Genomic DNA, 18,444 nt, shown 5'->3' with positions numbered 1-18,444 from the left:
ATTTTAATATTTTATTTATTCTTATTTGAAGGTATACATTTTCTGAAGAAAATTAAAATTCTCTGAAGGAAAGAAAATTATAAAGTGGAAATGAAAATAGTTGACTTTGCATGCTAGAATTCATGGAAAGACAATTGATTTTCTCAATGTCAAATAAATAAAAACTAAATCTTATAAATTTATGAACAAAGTTTATACATCTATAAGATTTTATAGTTAATAAATCATTTCTAAAGATTACAAATGGAAATACTATTATTTGCATTCTTTCTGTCTTACTGACCATTCTAACTTTGAGAAGAAATCAAATCCATACTACTTAAATGGAGGGAGCAGCAGATAGAAAAGTAGCACCTCTTGGTAAAAATCATTGCTCAGGCTTCATTGATCTCTGTCAAATATCTGCATAATAGATGATAATAGCCATAGCTGGTCTATTACAATGCACAAATTGTCCACTAAAATGAATTGTTAGGGTCTGTAAACAAGTCAAGATGGCTCCTGGTATTTTGCCAGAGGGAGGGTTTGTGAAGTAATGCCAGGGAGCCATTAAGTGTGGAGATTCCTTATTGGTTGACTGCTGTATCTAGTTTATGTTAATTAAGATAAGCTGTATGTAATGTATACATACCCCTCCTGTCCTACAATAAACGGCTCCCACTCCTGCTGTATCAATGTACACAAGTTGTTCGTCACTCCCTGGTTATTTTGCTGCAGCCGGACTGCGGCAATGAATTACCACTTAATGTCCATTAAAGATATGCAGAATCAGCTGATTCCTCCCTGTGGTAAAATACACCAACAAAAAAGTGTAAGAGATTCACAATGGATTTTATGAGGATGTGAGGAGATTTAGAACATATATTTAATATTTTGAGGTATGCTCCATGAGGAATGACTCTGTTTACTTGGTGTAGATCCCTGGATCACACTGTAGAGGCAGACACTCCCTGTCTAGTCCAATCTTTCACATTTTTCCTTTTTTGTAGATTATAGAAGTTGTGGAATGCATTTCAATGTCCCTTATCTTTATGGTGAGTGCCATCATGCCTTTATTTCTGTCATATACACCTTTTATAGAACATCTCCCAGACCCAAATGTAACCTCAAGTCTATTATTGACTTATTTTAAAAATTGCCCTGTTTTTGAAATATCCAAATTCTCTATGTCTTTAAAATTTTAGCAGCATTTTTTCTAGATTTATATAATTATAAAGAAAAATTTCAAAATACTAGACTAATATGTTCTCATGTTTAGCTTTTTCAGTTTTTATAAGGTATACATCCATTTTGAAGTTTTAAATTCTTTTTCCTTAAGAATTTTAACATTATCATAAGGAACTAAATAGTAAAATGATTCATACACTTTAAAATAGCATGCTAATTTGATCGATGCAGATTTCAATTAGAGAAAAAATAGTTCAGTTAAATGAACACTTCTAGTATCAGTACAATTTCAGTAGGAACCTTATCCTTTGTGTTTTGAATTGATGACTTTGTTGTAAAAAAGAAATTAATGAAAATAGGCTTTTAATGTTTCTTACCCCATATATATGCAAATAAAATGTATATTATCTTACTTTCTCAATTTTAAGAGAATATAGTTTTCAGCAAAATAAAGCCTCAGGGAAAGAAGGAAACGTTATGTATTGTTTAAATACAACTTGGAAATACAATGTGATTCTCAGTATAAGGAGGACAACTAAACTTACATGATTTTTGGAAAGCTTTCAATGGTGCTTCAAAGTCCACAGTTTCTGTAGATCACAAAGCCTGTTATGGTCTTGCCCAACCTACTGAGACATTATTTCAAATTAGGAAGTTTAATTTAATACACCCTCCTTTTTATCACATGTTAGCATAATGATGAACATATCATAATGTTAATTAATATTGACGTCTTCTAGATCAGGATGCATTTTCACAACAATGATGTATTTTTCACTTTGTCAAAATTTAACTACTAATTTCTGTTTATTCCATTCATTTCCTATGATTGCTGTAACTAATTCACAGAAAGTCAACTACACAGATCTATTACTTTATAACCTTGGAGGCTAGAAGTCTAAACTAAGTTGCTGCAGTACTGCATTCCTTCTGAAGATGTCTATCATCTTGCCTCTACCAGCTTCTAGAGGCTGCCTGTATTCCTTAATTCATACTCCTTCCTTCTATCTATCCAGACTGTTGGCTGTCATCATACTATCTCCATCCTCTTTTTAAATTCTTGTCTCTCTTTTATTAAAGGACCTTGAAATGCCCTTATGATTACATTTCAGTTCCACTCAAATAAACCAGGATAATACCACCATATCAAGATTCTTAACTTAATCACATCTATGAATTTTTATATGCCAAATAAAGTAGTAGTCATAGGTCTCCAGAATTAGGGCCTGGATACTCTTGGCCTGGAGAGGGACAAGGTGATTTGCCCATATTATACAGAAAGTAAAGCTTCTTTAAAGCCAGTGGCATGTTAGAGTCAATGAAATGTAGTAATGTGTTTTCCTCCTTCCTAAGTCCCGGGTTCCATTCATATTGATTTGTTCTTTATTTCTGAATGTTCTCTGTATAGACATCCCTCCATTTCCTTTAGGCATCCCTTATGCTTAACCTTGACGATATATGGTAATTCTTTAGGCTTCATTTTAAATGTATCTATTCAGGAAGTTTTTCAAGTGCTACTTAAGATGTCTTAGTCATCCTTATATTTGACTGTATTCATTTTCTCTGCTGTACAGAAAGTTATGAGCTTAGAGACTTGAAACAACTCATATTTATTGTTTTATAATTTCTGAAAGTTAGAAGTCTATGCATGGCTTTTCTGTGCTGTCTATTCATGGTTGTGAGCTAAGACAAGAGTTCCTCTTCCTGACTGTTGGTAGTTAGTTCCATGTACTTTTAAGAATCTGGTCTTGCTTCCAAAATGGGGGTCTCCTGGAGTCTTTACAGCAACTAGGATCTACATGCCATACCCTGACATATGGTACTCTATACAGCTTTCATTTTGATTCTTCATGGACAGCAAGAGATTACCTGTGACTTAGTGTTTCACCTGATTTGGTAAAATGATCCCATGCTGATCTTTCATTTGAGTATCTCTATTTGGATTAGGGACTTGAATTATATATCTAAATCTTTTCTGCAATACAATGGAACATAACCATGGCATAAATTCTATCTTATTCACACATCCCACCCACATTTAAATAAAGAGAATTACATAAGGCATGTAAACTAATGGTGGGGATTTTGCTAGCCATATTGGAATTCCTCTCACCACAGTAACTATTTAGCTGAGAAATTAAACACATTTACCCCTTTCTATACCTCATTGATTTGATCTCCTCACTATTTATGACCCTACCATCTTACCATAGTCCTTGCCACATAGTAGAAACTCTCAACATATTTGTATAGTGAATATACAAATCATGAGGGTATGAAGGTAGATTGAATTCATGTGTATTCTGCAAAATAAAATATCATATAGACGTTTTTAAAATATGAGTAAAAATTATTATTCAGCTATACAATATATTATGCATAAAATCATTTATGAAGTGACAGTTAAATTAACTTTCCACTAGCAAAAATAAAATCCAAAAACTAGCCTCAAAAATAAATACTAAATGTAGATAATTAGAACAAAAAGGTATGTTTGACAAATTTTTGTAAAGACAATTTATTTCTTTATGCACTTGTGGCTGATGTTTGTACAACGTAATTTCCCTAATTTTTCAAAGAAAAATACTCTTATTATGATGAAATAATATCCAAATAACTTTAATATGCCATGTTCAATCTCATACATTAATTACAAAGAAGAGGTCTTGTGCCCATTTGAATTGTTAACACAAACTTACCATAGCTGTTGCAAAAGTAGCTCTTATTAATTTATTTATTTACTGAAGAAAACCTTTATTTCTAAAAATGGATACTTGAAAGAACTTTTGTGGTTCCCTCCCCCCATTTTTTTGCTTGTCACATTTGGAAGTCAAAGATCTGAGGGTCTATTATATTTGGTACAGTTTTTCATTCTTTTTTATGGACACTATATCCTGTAGATTCCTTTACACACTGTTGATGTCTTCAGCAACCTTTAGGTGGTCTTTTATATCTTTTTTTCTTTTGGTCACAGTTGGGAAAATTATAAGGATCCTTAAGTTTTTAAATTTCTCAAACTACCATTGTTTTTATAAACTTTGAGATCTTAAATCTCTTACTCTGATACTGTATATTATCCCCTCATCCCTGTAGTTGGCAAATTACTTAGAAAACCCAAGAAGTTTAAAGATTTAATTTTAACTGGGCTTTTGTCACTAGCCATTCATGGGTTGCATGTATGTCATTGCTCATGGAAGCCTAGTGGATAGAGACATCCGGTATCTGGGAATAACCAGTGGACATTTCCTCTGGTCAATTGCCCAGGGAAATTGTGAATCTCTTTCCTGTTCTGCAGTGGCCTACACAGCACCTGAGATGGGTGTGACCTACCAAGATGTCCATCAACCTGCTGACTGCAAGACATCAGGAAGCCAGACTCTGCCCTTGAAACCTTATCCCTGCCTTTGATGTACCCCCTTAAATAAACCACTGGAGCCAATTTCCCATTCCAGAATCCATGTGGACTAGATCTATTAGGGGGTTTGCATTATGTAAATATATTTCTGAGTATCTGTGTTTTATTACTTATTAATTATCTGAGATTGTAAGTTTTAAGGTGGCTTGGATTCCCCTGGGAAGAAAGAACCCTACAAAGAGTCGCTGGCCATCCTTCCTCGCAAAAGACATTGTTTTCTCAAAGTATATAGCCAGTAACTTTTAGATGTCTGTTTATATATATTTGATTTACATTTTAATGAATGAAAGCTATTACTGGGATATATCCCCAGTAGCTGATCTTCTCAATATTTTTAACATACCTTGAAAACAGACATTTAATAATCATTTTGCGTTAATGGACTAGTTGGTTCTGTTCATGCTTTACATATGTTTGATAGGGATTCTCTTGGGTCAGCCATCCTGTTTCTTATCTCTAAATATTTGTGCACATTCCAGACAATGGCAATCACTTTATCTAGTTACTTTTCTGATAAAACATAAATCTTAATTTCAGGAATGAGGTGTTTCTATTAAGCTCAAAAGCTTATTCCAGTACTCTTATTTGGTGTTTATTTGTTTTGAGAATAGCAACAAATCCATTAAGCAAAGCTTATAGTGATAACTATCTCTGGGGTACCAGGAAGAAAACACAGGAGCATGAAATCATTAATAATGTACTTTCCTAATTGCAGCATCTTCAGAGAACACTGTTGAACAAGAGTTGGGGAATAAAAAAAAAACAGTTATTTTTAAAAATGGTATTTTAAAAAGTACTGTCACTTAACATTGCTTCCTGCTGGTACTTTGTTAGATGAAGCATAGAAATCATAAATAACATTACTTAAATTGTAATGGGGAGGGAGAGACAGAGAGAGGGAGAGAATCACAATCACAATGTGGAGGAGAAATAAGTCACTGTACAGTGAGTAAATTGAATGCATTTATGCAGAAATCTGCCAGGCAGATGACAGCATTTGCAGTAATTGGTTCATCAAATAAACACTGACACTTGGACTCTTTCCTTTCCAGGTTTGCACTGTGAATTTGGGCCTTGTGAGGCTAGCAACCCTTGTGAGAATGGAGCTGCATTTAGCAAGAAAAGAGATCTGGAAATATTTCCCCTTAGGTTCCAATGCCAATGTGAGAAAAGCTTTGCAGTTTCACCCTGTGAGATCAATGTCAATGAATGCAGTTCCAGCACTTACCTGTACAGATACTGCTGTGACAGTGAGTTCACTCAGCCACTGTTGTAATATTTGCAGAGCAGTCTAATTTAGAACATGACATAACAATAGGAAGGTCCATATATATGAACATAGCCTCTCTTGAACATCAAAGCCAATGCCAGCAGTACTAGGTACCGCTCTTCTGACAAATTTGTTTACATTCTTGTTCATTGCGATTGTAGAAAATGAAGGATGCAGCTCTTATGTTCTGGTTATCTTAATTAACTATTTTTGCAATTTATTTTAAACTGTAGATTATTAAAGGTAGTTATTTATAGTCATGAGAAAGTGTTATTTTAAATGATATTTAAAATTATTATTTTAGCTCATCTCTCTCATGCACACACACACACACACACACACACACGTGTGCGCGCGCACACACACACACACATAACCACAAACTTCTTCCTGATGAAATAATATAAATTCATAGAGGGAAAGAATAAGGAAGAAAAGAAGAATATGTAAGCATATAGAGAAAAAAGAGGAAAAACAAGAGACAGAATATGTAAACACTGATTTTTAGTGGGATGACCTGTTTCATTTTTTGTTGAGAATCAGGAAAAACGACATAAAATGACATTGCAGGGGGATGTAACTAAGAAGTATGATAAGGAAAACAGGTGAACTAAGAGTCCACCTTCTTTTGCCTTATCTTACCTCCTTTGAATATGTTTTTACATAATCCTTTAGTCAATGTGTAAATAGTGAAAATAATATAAAAACTCATTTCAATAGAAGGTCATTTACATAATATTTATAAACAAAACTAATATAAATCATCCATGACTAGATTTTCTAGTATAAATCAAGAACAATTAGAGTGAGATAATATGCTTAAAATATCTCAATAAAATGGTTATTAATTGTCATAAAGTCATATAATTCATAAATTGTGTAGGGAAAAATACCCTTTTATTTCTTTACTTTAAGTACTTAAACAATTATTTTTTTGATGTCCATTTTTTTCTGTGGATCCAATTTAATAACCCAGGTTTTCTTCTGGTACATTGTTCATTTGTTATCTTTTTAGCCAAAAATGATCAACATTTTTATGTAAAATAAAAACACTTTTTTTTTCTTTTTCTTTTCTTTTATTTTATTGTTGGTTGTTCAAAACATTACATAGTTCTTAATATACCATATTTCACAGATTGATTCAAGTGGGTTATGAACTCCCATTTTTACCCCGTATACAGATTGCTGTGTCACATCAGTTACATTATTGATTTACAAATTGCCTTTCTAGTGACTGATGTATTCTGCTGTCTATCCCATTCTCCACTATCCCCCCTCCCCTCCCCTCCCCTCCCCTTCCCTTCTCTCTCTCCACCCCCTCTACTATAAATCGTTTCTTCCACTTATATAATTTTTCTCCTACCCCTCCTTTCCTCTTATATGTAATTGTGTATAACCCTGAGGCTCACCTTCCAATTCCATGCAATTTCCCTTCTCTCTCCCTTTCCCTCCCGCCTATCATCCCTGTTTAATGTTAATCTTCTTCTCAAGCTCTTCCTCTCTACCCTGTCCTTGGTTACTCCCCTTATATCAAAGAAGACATTTGGCATTTGTTTTTTAAGGATTGGCTAGCTTCGCTTAGCATAATCTGCTCTAATGCCATCCATTTCCCTCCAAATTCTATGATTTTGTCATTTCTTATTGCAGAGTAATACTCCATTGTGTATAAATGCCACATTTTTTAATACATTCATCTATTGAAGGGCTTCTAGGTTGGTTCCACAATCTTGCTATCGTGAATTGTGCTGCTATGAACATCGATGTAGCAGTGTCCCTGTAGCATGCTCTTGTTAGGTCTTTAGGGAATAGACCGAGAAGGGGAATAGCTGGGTCAAATGGTGGTTCCATTCCCAGCTTTCCAAGAAATCTCCATACTGCTTTCCAAATTGGCTGCACCATTTTGCAGTCCCACCAACAATGAACAAGTGTACCCATTTCCCCGCATCCTCGCCAGCACTTGTTGTCGTTGGACTTCTTAATGGCTGCCAATCTTACTGGAGTGAGATGGTATCTTAGGGTGGTTTTGATTTGCATTTCTCTGACTGCTAGCGATGTTGAGCATTTTTTCATGTACTTGTTAATTGATTGTATGTCCTCCTCTGAGAAGTGTCTGTTCAGGTCCTTGGCCCATTTGTTGATTGGGTTATTTGTTATCTTATTACCTAATTTTTTGAGTTCTTTGTATACTCTGGATATTAGGGCTCTATCTGAAGTGTGTGGAGTAAAGATTTGTTCCCAGGATGTAGGCTCCCTGTTTATCTCTCTTATTGTTTCTTTTGTTGAGAGAAAACTTTTTAGTTTGAGTAAGTCCCATTTGTTGATTCTAGTTGTTAACTCTTGCGCTATGGGTGTCCTATTGACGAATTTGGAGCCCGACCCCACAGTATGTAGATCATAGCCAACTTTTTCTTCTATCAGATGCCGTGTCTCTGATTTAATATCGAGCTCCTTGATCCATTTTGAGTTAACTTTTGTGCATGGCGAGAGAAAGGGATTCAATTTCATTTTGATGCAAATGGATTTCCAGTTTTCCCAGCACCATTTGTTGAAGATGCTATCCTTCCTCCATTGCATGCTTTTAGCCCCTTTATCAAATATAAGATAGTTGTAGTTTTGTGGATTGGTTACTGTGTCTTCTATTCTGTACCATTGGTCCACTCGCCTGTTTTGGTACCAGTACTATGCTGTTTTTGTTACTATTGCTCTGTAGTATAGTTTGAAGTCTGGTATCGCTATACCGCCTGATTCACACTTCCTGCTTAGCATTGTTTTTGCTATTCTGGGTCTTTTATTATTCCATATGAATTTCCTGATTGTTTTATCTATTTCTACAAGAAATGCTGTTGGGATTTTGATTGGGATAGCATTGAACTTATAGAGAACTTTTGGTAATATCGCCATTTTGATGATGTTAGTTCTGCCTATCCATGAACAGGGTATATTTTTCCATCTTCTGAGGTCTTCTTCTATATCTCTCTTTAGGGTTCTATAGTTTTCATTGTATAGGTCTTTAACCTCTTTTGTTAGGTTGATTCCCAAGTATTTTATTTTTTGGGGGGATATTGTGAATGGAGTAGTTGTCCTCATTTCCGTTTCAGAGGATTTGTCACTGATATACAGAAATGGCCAGAGCAATTAGACAGACGAAAGAAATTAAAGGCATAAAAATAGGAAAAGAAGAACTTAAATTATCCCTATTTGCAGACGATATGATTCTATACCTAACAGACCCAAAAGGGTCTACAAAGAAACTATTAGAGTTAATAAATGAATTCAGCAAAGTGGCAGGATATAAAATCAAAACACTTTATTTTTAACAACATTTTCTGTCTTTCAGATTCTTTGATAATTCAAAGTTACCTCTTTTTTGTTACTTTCCTTTAAAAATAATTTATCACTCATCTACTTAGTTATAAACAACTATTATAAAAGTTAATTTGAGTCTTTTTGTTTGTTATTTACTAATATGCATTAGTGTCCAAACCTGAATTCTAATTATAAACATATTTTAATTATCATTATGACTGATGGTATTTCACAATGTCTTACTGACATATTATATGGCACACAGTTTTAATTTAATTTATTATTATACATAATTCCATATATAACATACAAAGAAGCATTAATTGGCACTTTTATCACAATGATTTATTTAAAACTACACTTATTTTTTAATCATTTGCATTAAAAATAAATGCTCCATGAAAATATAAGTAAAACAGAAGTAAATTTTGTCTAAAGGCTACTAATTCTGTGTGTCTCCCTTTTATCTTGTTATTGGCTGGGCTGCCATGTTCTTCTTAGAAGCCATAGTTGTACATGCTTACTGAGGCACAGCTACAGAAATCAAGATGCTAATAATGTCCATCACATTCCACCATTATTTCTAACCCCATACCCCCTCCCTTTGCCTCCAACCTCTCTGCCCTATCTAGAGTTCATCTATTCCTCCCATGCTCCCTCTCCCTATCCCATTATTAATTAGCTTCCTTATATCAAAGGGTTATTAGACATTCAGCATTTGTTTTTTGGGGGGATTGGCTAACTTCACTTAGCATTATCTTCTCTAACTCCATCCATTTACTTGCAAATTCCATGATTTTATTCTCTTTTATTGCTGAGGAATATTCCATTGTGTATATATGTCACAAATTTTTTATTGATTCATCTATTGAATGGCATCTAGGTTGGTTCCACTGTTTAGCAATTGTGAATTGTGCTGCTATAAACATTGATGTGGCTGTGTCCCTGTAGTATGCTGTTTTTAAGGACATTAAGAAGGAAACAAAATTATGTTCAGAGAATTTGTACAAACTCAGAATTACATATTTTCAAAAATATAAAGACCAGATGCTGTTTCACACTAGCAGAGACCAGAAACATAACAAATCCCTATGTGGAATCCTGATTTGGATCCCGAAACAGAAAAAGGACACTAATGGAAAAACTGGAGAAATTCAAGAAGGGTTAAAGATTAGCTAATAGTATTGTAACAGTGTTGATTTCTTTCTTTGGATAACTCTGCTATGTTTATCAAAGATGTTAACATTAGAGGAAACCAGATAAAGAATGTACAAAATGTTCCTAATAAAAAAAAGAAGAAGAAGAAAGAAAGAAATCAAGATGCTGCTTAAATTCTGCACATTGCATTGAAAATTCTGTTGCCACCTAGTGCCGCAGTCTGGCTGGGCACAAAATCACGAGCCACTCACATCTTGTAGATTCAAACAGCAACTCTTTATTCCCGAACTCACACCAGCACTCTACACACATTCTGGGGAAATCCACGTACTCCACCAGGCTCTGAATCCCAAATACTTTTTTTAATCCCAGGAGAACTCAATGGGAACTCAAGGAGCGGGCATGCCTGAGGCAGCAGGATACGCCCTATTCCCAGCAGGGTACACCTTAAACCTGGAAAGGCCCTAAACCCAAGGAGCGGGATACTCCCTAATCCCAGCAGGATACACCCTAAACCTGGATCTGCCCTGGTCCTTGACCAAGGTCACCTTACTCAAGCATACATGCAATGTCACTGCAAATGACCTGGGTCCAAAGGCAAGCCCATTCATTCCTACTTGGCAATGGGCCTCAGCAACCTAGGACCTAAGCATTCAATGAGAGTAAAAGCAGGTACATACCAGAGGCAGAGTGGGAATGTAGATACATGGTGAATCCTGGAGATAATGAAGGAACCAGGGACTCTCTACAAGTAACTATAAGTCCATTCTTGCTCCAATGACAATTCATGCTGTCACCATTTCCCTGAAACGTTTCAGATACTGTTTTTTTTTTCATCGTTAATGATAATTTAATTATTTTAAAATAGTATACTTACATGTGAAAGCTCTTTTTTTAAACTAAGGGTTAAGTAGATAAATATTAGCTTTCAGACCACTATTTGAAACTTACTTTGCAATTCATTTTCTACCCATGTAACTTTAAAAACAAGTTAACTTGTATATTAAACCTAAAACAACCTAGGAAAGTTCATTGATGCAGAAATTAGCTACTAATTATGTTTTGTGTGCTGCCAAAAAGACTGAGAGTGTGAGAAAAATGGAAATTATATATATATATATATATATATATATATATATATATATATAACTGTTATCAAATGTCCATTGTAATCTTTCTTATTTCAAATAATTAGTTTTTTAAGTCAATAGAACTGAACAAGGTAGCAGTGTAGGAGATACTGTAGAAGACAGTGTGATAGAATATTAAATATAGAAATGTGTAATAGAGTATTAAAAATAGGAATTCACACTTTATTGGTTTAAAGGTGAAATGCATAGCTGATTACAACATTTTAAGAGTAATTTACATTACTGTATCTGTACTATGATTAAAAGAGTATAAAAAAGTTTTCTCTTCTTTGTTTCAGCTGTTGGTGGCTTTTCCTGCTTATGCAACTCAAGTTATGCTGGACAAAGCTATGAGTGGGATACTGATGACTGCATCCTGAATGTCTGTGAGCAAAATTCCACCCACAAAGATCTGCATCTTGTTAGTATCCATTGGTCTTATTAATATATCTTAATGAAGAATAGCATAATTTAACCCCTACAAATACAGTAAACTTTTGCTCTATGGTATGGCCACATTTGAATACACCTACACATATTTTTTTAAGGTTAGGAAACAGAAAATCAAACAATATAATTTTTAACTTCATTGTGTTAAAATATTTACTCTATGCCAGTTGGTATACATACTATATGAAAAATAGATTCATAGCTATCAGTGATTACTGCATTTGTATAAATTTTCAGAAATTCTTCTAAAAGTGCTCTAAGTCTCATAGTCATTTTTTTTTTTTGCCTAACTTGAGGTACTAAATTCACATACATACATTCACTGTCATTCACTATCTTAACTTTTGCTGTGATTTCCATCGTGTGTTGAATACTCCATCATTTCCTTCATTCATCTGTACTGGTGTTGTCCCTTCTGTACATATCCATTTGTCATAGCCTTTGTCACAAGCATGTGCCATTCTGCCTTAAATGAACTGTGACACAGTTGGCAAATCAATGGGATCCCCTCAGGCTCCTCATTTCTCAGAAAGCCTGACATAAAACACATCTACTCAAGGTGGACTCACTTACTCACAGGCCTCAGAAAATAAATGACATACAACAAAAGTTAATGCTACAACACTGGTATAGGCTTATACTTTATTCTTTAGCAACAGAACCAATTTTTACAAAAAGACTACAGTAGTTGAAGTTAGAAAGCAAGTCTTTCAAAAACAAATGTTTTCATCAAAATATTTTGACTATCATCAAGGGTCTGACACTGTTTGTTTTTACAACGACGGGATAATTTGCAGCATTTTTTTTTTGTTTCCAACAAGGAAGGCAGATACATAAAAGAATAATTGTAGTTAATGTTTGAATATACATGACCAGCACCAGGGATGATCCATAGGTTACTGAGCCACTATACAGGAATGTGTAATTTCCTGTAGCTTCATCTTGATTCATAACAAATGTGTTACCTAAATCATGTTAATCTAATCCTAGACTCAGGGAATACATTAAGAATGGGCAAGAGATACTACACTGGTCTCTGAGACAAGAGAAGTTCTTTCACAGAAAAGGTTACCTCACCTGCACATAGGATGTAAGAGGTAGGTGTGTCCTTTTCTAGAACTTGTAGCCTCTGGATTGTATAAATCTAGTTGCTGTTTTCAGGCCTCAGGTAGATGACTCTGAAGGCAGCAAAGACTCACAATTGAGAAACCCAGACCTATGATCCATTGTTGAATCCCTAAGTGAACTTCCCAGGTGCCATCTCAATAGGTGGAACTAATTATAAGAAATCATTATGGCCTCTTGTTTAGAAAGACTAATTTTCTTTTAGTTGTGGGCAAATTATACAATGTGGCACATTCATGTATGATTGATATTTTTTTAATCCTATGGCTTCAGCTGCAACTTCAAAAATAATAGTTTTTTTAGTAGAAAGAACTTCATATCCCAAAACATAGCATTCCACTTCTAGGCCTGACCACAACTTTTTTGTATGACACTAAGCTTGGTCATTTGACAAATCAGGGGCTGACTTTAGAGGATGAATCATACCAAACCATAGAACATGCAAATATACTATTTTTTTTCCATTATCTACTTTTCAAATTTCCTATAAGAACTTATTCAGACTACCTTTAGCATCAGCTCAAATTCTTGATTACTATTTCTAGAAATTGTTAAAACAAGAATAACAGGGAAAGCAGCAAAGTTAAAAAAATCAAGTTTCTTTATAAATTTCACCTAGATTATCTATGTGACTAATTAATTAAAACCTTTGTTTATACACAAGGGGACTATTGAAAGTATTTAATGCATATGTAAATACACACACATTATATATCAGTTTCAAGGAAAAAAATTGTCATTGGCTTTGCGATATCTTTTCCAAGATCAGTGTTGTGAACACAACAATTTTTTTTAAAAAGTTAAGTGATGTTCAAAGTATTTTGTAGCTTGTTGATATTGCATCTGGGGCCCCAAGACTACTCTCACATTTGATAATTCCCAAGAAAGACTAAGAACAGTTGTTTTACTCTTTTATAGTGTTTATTACAATGCAAATTTATAGGTTAAAAACAGAAAAGGGAAATGACACACAAGATCAAGTCTAGGAAAAACCTGAGATCTACATCCCACACATTCAACTCTTAAAGATACATGGACAGTGTTTAAATATCAGAAACAACTCGGAACAACATGTATGGAGTGTTGCCAACCAGGGAAGCTCATGTATGGCATGGTGTTCAGAGTTTCTATTGTGGGTCACTCACAAAAGCATGGAGGTCCTACATCATTGAGTTTCCCTGACTGGTTTCCCACTCCTGTAGTGATCAAGGTGACATAGCATTGACCTACAGTGCCGCAGCACTACAGCCCCAGACATGCAAAAATAAATAAATAAATATATAGAGGAAAGAAAGACTTCCAGCATTAATTACATTATTAGCATGATCTAGTTTGCATAACTGAAGGTATCAAGTTTCAAAGATATCATTATCAGTCATGATATTCAATAGCTCATATGTTCCAGTCCTTTCTTCATAATATTCAAGGTTGGAGTACCCAAGTTTGCTCAGTTAACTTTTTTACTCAGAGACTTGGGTGAATATTGAATTTTGGTATTATGACAAATGGTACATAATTAGAAAAACAACATATTCTATAATAATACACTGAAACAAAAAAAAAAAATTATCCCCAAGACATTCTGTCAAAGAGAATGGGCTAAAATAAAACTCATACTTTTGAAATAAAGCTTGAACTAGACATTATAAATATATGAAATAGAGCAAGGTTCAACTTGAGCTTTACATTTTCTTGTTTTCACTAACTCATTGGTGAAAAAATAAACTATGAAATGCTGAATGTTTTGTGATGGAAGATAAAATTAGAAAGATATAGAATAGGATTTTTCTAAAGAATTTGTAATAATCCTTAAACACAGAAAGATGGCTTTATTTCATCTACAAGGCATTTGTTCACATTTGGCAAGAGTCAGCAGCCTGCCTGTTGCAGGGAAGGACCCTAGACCAGCCCAGGCACTCCCAATCACAGGAAGCTTGCTGCTTCTTTAAGCTTGGTGTATGTGTAGCTTTAAGTTAACCTTTTCACACATGCCACATTATCTTCTGATTATATGGCAGCACAATGATATTGAATTTAGAATATAAAGCAGAAAATCAGGAGACTTTCAAAGCACAGTGAGAGGTTCTCTGTAACAATGGGCCAATTTTCTTCTTTCCTTTTTTTTTTATGGCTCAATAAACCTAAATAAACAATGAGACTGAGAAAAGAATGTTGAATGTTTATCAAATAATAAGATACAAATGTTAAAAACAGGTATCCTGAGACTTAGCCCCTCCTGTAACTGTCATAGGCATATTTGAAAGTAACTATTTCTTTGTGGTTGTTTAAATATGTATGATCAAATTAGTCTAGTATTTTCCCTCTCATTTTATTTTCAGTTTCCTCTGTATCCTACATGAATAATGAATGATTAATTTTAATAACAGCAGGAGAAACAAAAATAGTGCAATAGAACTAATATGTGGAAAGAACAGAGTTTTTATTCATATACAACTATATGAACACTCAGACATATGATACACTACAGACTTACATTTTCTCCTGTGTAGTCAAAACAAACTGAGTGTTCTAGTAATAAATAAATAACTATTTTTTCCCTTTGCCAACTACATGGTTGAAAGTTCATGTTAGTCCTTTGAGAGTTAGCTGTTTTCTCCTGTTGAGATTATAAACGCGGGGGTTGGATCAAGTGGCTGCTATTAAAATGCCTATTGTGCACCTCTTGTCCCTTTTAAAGATAGGTTAATCTGCTAAATGATTCTAATCCTTGCATGCCATATTTGATGCCCTGGACCTTTTCTGCTTCTCTCCCCGAAAGCACATAATGCTTAGCTAGTTAGTAGGCAGGTCCTAATGCCTCTACAATATGTCCAATTGCACTCTCTGTAACCTCTAGATTCTGCACTGTCTTTAGGATTACAAATCTCCTATCAGCGCACAATCCACTGCTCATTGTCACATTCTTCAATCTTCATTTCTTTCATGCCCTTCCTCTCCGTAAAGATTTGCTTAATCTGATTTGATGGAAATTAACACAGAGGTTCCTACTTAGTGTCAGAGCTTGGTAATGCCTGAATTCTTAAAACTCAAAGAATTGTTTCAACAATGTCCTGATGGAGAAAAGGAAAGAAATAATTTCTGCAACAACAACAACAACAACAAAGACAATGGTAAATTAGATTATTCACAATTTCCCTGTTACATAGGAAGGTGGCAAAATTTTCCAGCCTTAAATATCTTAGATCATAAATATAACCTTTGTATTGACTGTGTTATGTCTTAATATTGCATTTAAGTCATGGGTTTTATGGAATTTTGCCTAAAATGTCAAACCTGATAGAATTAGTTTTTCTATACTCATTGTTTAACATGTTTGTGTTAAACTTCTTTTAAGAGTAACTTAAAAGGGTACAGAGAGAATTTGGAAATTGTCTGACTTTGACATGAATTTTCTCTGTTTTACTGCTAAACTTATTTGAGCCATAAAATCAAAAAAATATATATTGTAATATTTACTCAAGTTCACTACATATAGTTTTATTTTATTGATTTAAGGACTATATAGCTTTGCATTTTACTTTCATATCATTTTATATGTGTATACACACACATATACAAGCTATTGCTAATTACAGGCATTTAAGTATGGGCAGTACCAATTGTATCAGTTTCTTCAATAAAACTTAAGAATGGAATAAATTGTTTTTAAGTAGGGCATTGTCTTTGAAAATACACATACTTAAAGAAGGCTGGGCATGAAATCCAGTAGTTAGGGTGCATGCTTAGGCTATGCAAAGATGTGCAAGGCCTGGGTTGAATCGCCAGCATCGAGAGAGAGAGAGAGAGAGAGAGAGAGAGAGAGAGAGAGAGAGAGACAGAGAGATATGGAGAGAGAGAGAGGGAGAAATATAAAGGAAGGAAGGAAATGATATAAATAAATCTACCCTAAAGAAAAATTGCAACATTGGAGCATGCATAAACTTAGCATTCTTATTTAGTATGTGGGTCCAAACACCTGGATAATTTATGCCTTGTGATTTTGGTGTGTACTTCTGAGATTTACTGGACAATGTATTTAGATGGCATTTCCTAGCTTTAAAATTCCATACTATTAAGGCTGGAACATAAGGATTTCTATTCGTGTGTACTGATAATTGATCATGATATTACAAAACTCCTAAAATAGAAAAAAAAGAGAATTATCTGAAAGGTCAGGAGATTTAGCCTCTCCTTCAGCTTCATATTTCATAGCATCTTCCTTTTATAATACTATTCTTTTTTTGATTGGCCATCTGTTTCAGTATTTTTTTAAGACAAAGGGAATAAATTCTGAACTTTGCATTACATTCATATTGTGACTAGATAACAATATATTGCTTTCCACTTACTGTTGTAATAACTTAGTGAACTGTCATCCTCCCTGTATATTGACATTTGTAATCAGAAAATCAGTGCATGAAATTATAGCTTCTTTTAGAACTGGGTAAAATGTTTGAAATCATTTTAGGAGTATTAAAAATAATCAATGATTGATTGATTTTAATTATATCCCAAATGTTCAGTTAAGACTGTTGATTAAATTGAGTAGTTTCAACATCTCTAACAGTGAATACATAGCCAAAACTTTAATCTAAATCTTGATGTGTAAGCTGAAAACCAATCTCATAGTTAAAAGAGGCACTGCAGTGACTGGGTCACACAAAACAAGGTTCTTTGGTCCTGGCCATTCTAAATACCGTAATTTGTTTATACAGACTTCAGATCTGCATATAATTTAATGCTCAGAGTTCAACTTTTATTATATAGATCCTAAGTTTAAGAATATACTGAGAAAATTTAGTGTTGCATTTATTCCTATGATTCTACCCTTTCTACAATAGAGTATGGAATGTTTTTCCTGTACAGACCATGACTAACACAGAATTTTAGTTCTTTCATCTCATGGTCTATACATTTTTTTCAATACATTCCTGTCAATTGTCAATTTTAATTATGGTTATTATGCCTGTCTGAAGCATCCCCATTTCTTTCCCTCAAATCTGTTCTTTGGAATCTATGTTTGCTCTGAAATGAATAATCAAAATTGGGGGGATTACATACAATGTAGAAGTAAACAGAACCTAAGAAAAGATGTGTTGATCCAACTGAATAAACAAATAAATGAACATTAATGCTTTAGACTTTTGAATTCTATTTTGGAAGCTCAGACATATTTTTCTTTCTTTCTTATTTCAAGATTCATTACAGAAAAGAGAGGTTTACAGATGGTTGAATTTTGAGGCTTAAGAAATCCATGGAGCAGTATTGAATTTCATAAATATTGTGTGAGAACATAACAGATCAGTAAGAGGAATTTTCCATTTTCAGTCTCTCTAATAAAAATGGACAGTTCCTAGAAATTGTCTAGTTTGAAAAATTATTTAGAAGAAACTGAACACCATTTTTATCGCCAATATTAGTCA

The 18,444-nt window shown here is 34.0% G+C and overlaps 1 protein-coding gene across 1 annotated transcript in view; it reads left to right on the top strand.

The window, feature by feature from the left end:
• EYS (eyes shut homolog) overlaps window positions 1-18,444 on the top strand; it is a gene marked incomplete at its 5' end in the record, with an annotated part of 1,607,607 nt that overhangs the window by 416,973 nt on the left and 1,172,190 nt on the right. The window contains 1 exon segment of the mRNA XM_081294994.1: window positions 11,746-11,867. Within this exon segment, the coding sequence (XP_081151120.1) occupies window positions 11,746-11,867 (122 nt within the window).

Source organism: Spermophilus citellus, assembly GCF_964194105.1.
Source record: "Spermophilus citellus genome assembly, chromosome: 5".
In the NCBI taxonomy this organism is placed as follows: domain Eukaryota; kingdom Metazoa; phylum Chordata; class Mammalia; order Rodentia; family Sciuridae; genus Spermophilus; species Spermophilus citellus.
This window is presented reverse-complemented; position numbering and strand designations above follow the sequence as displayed.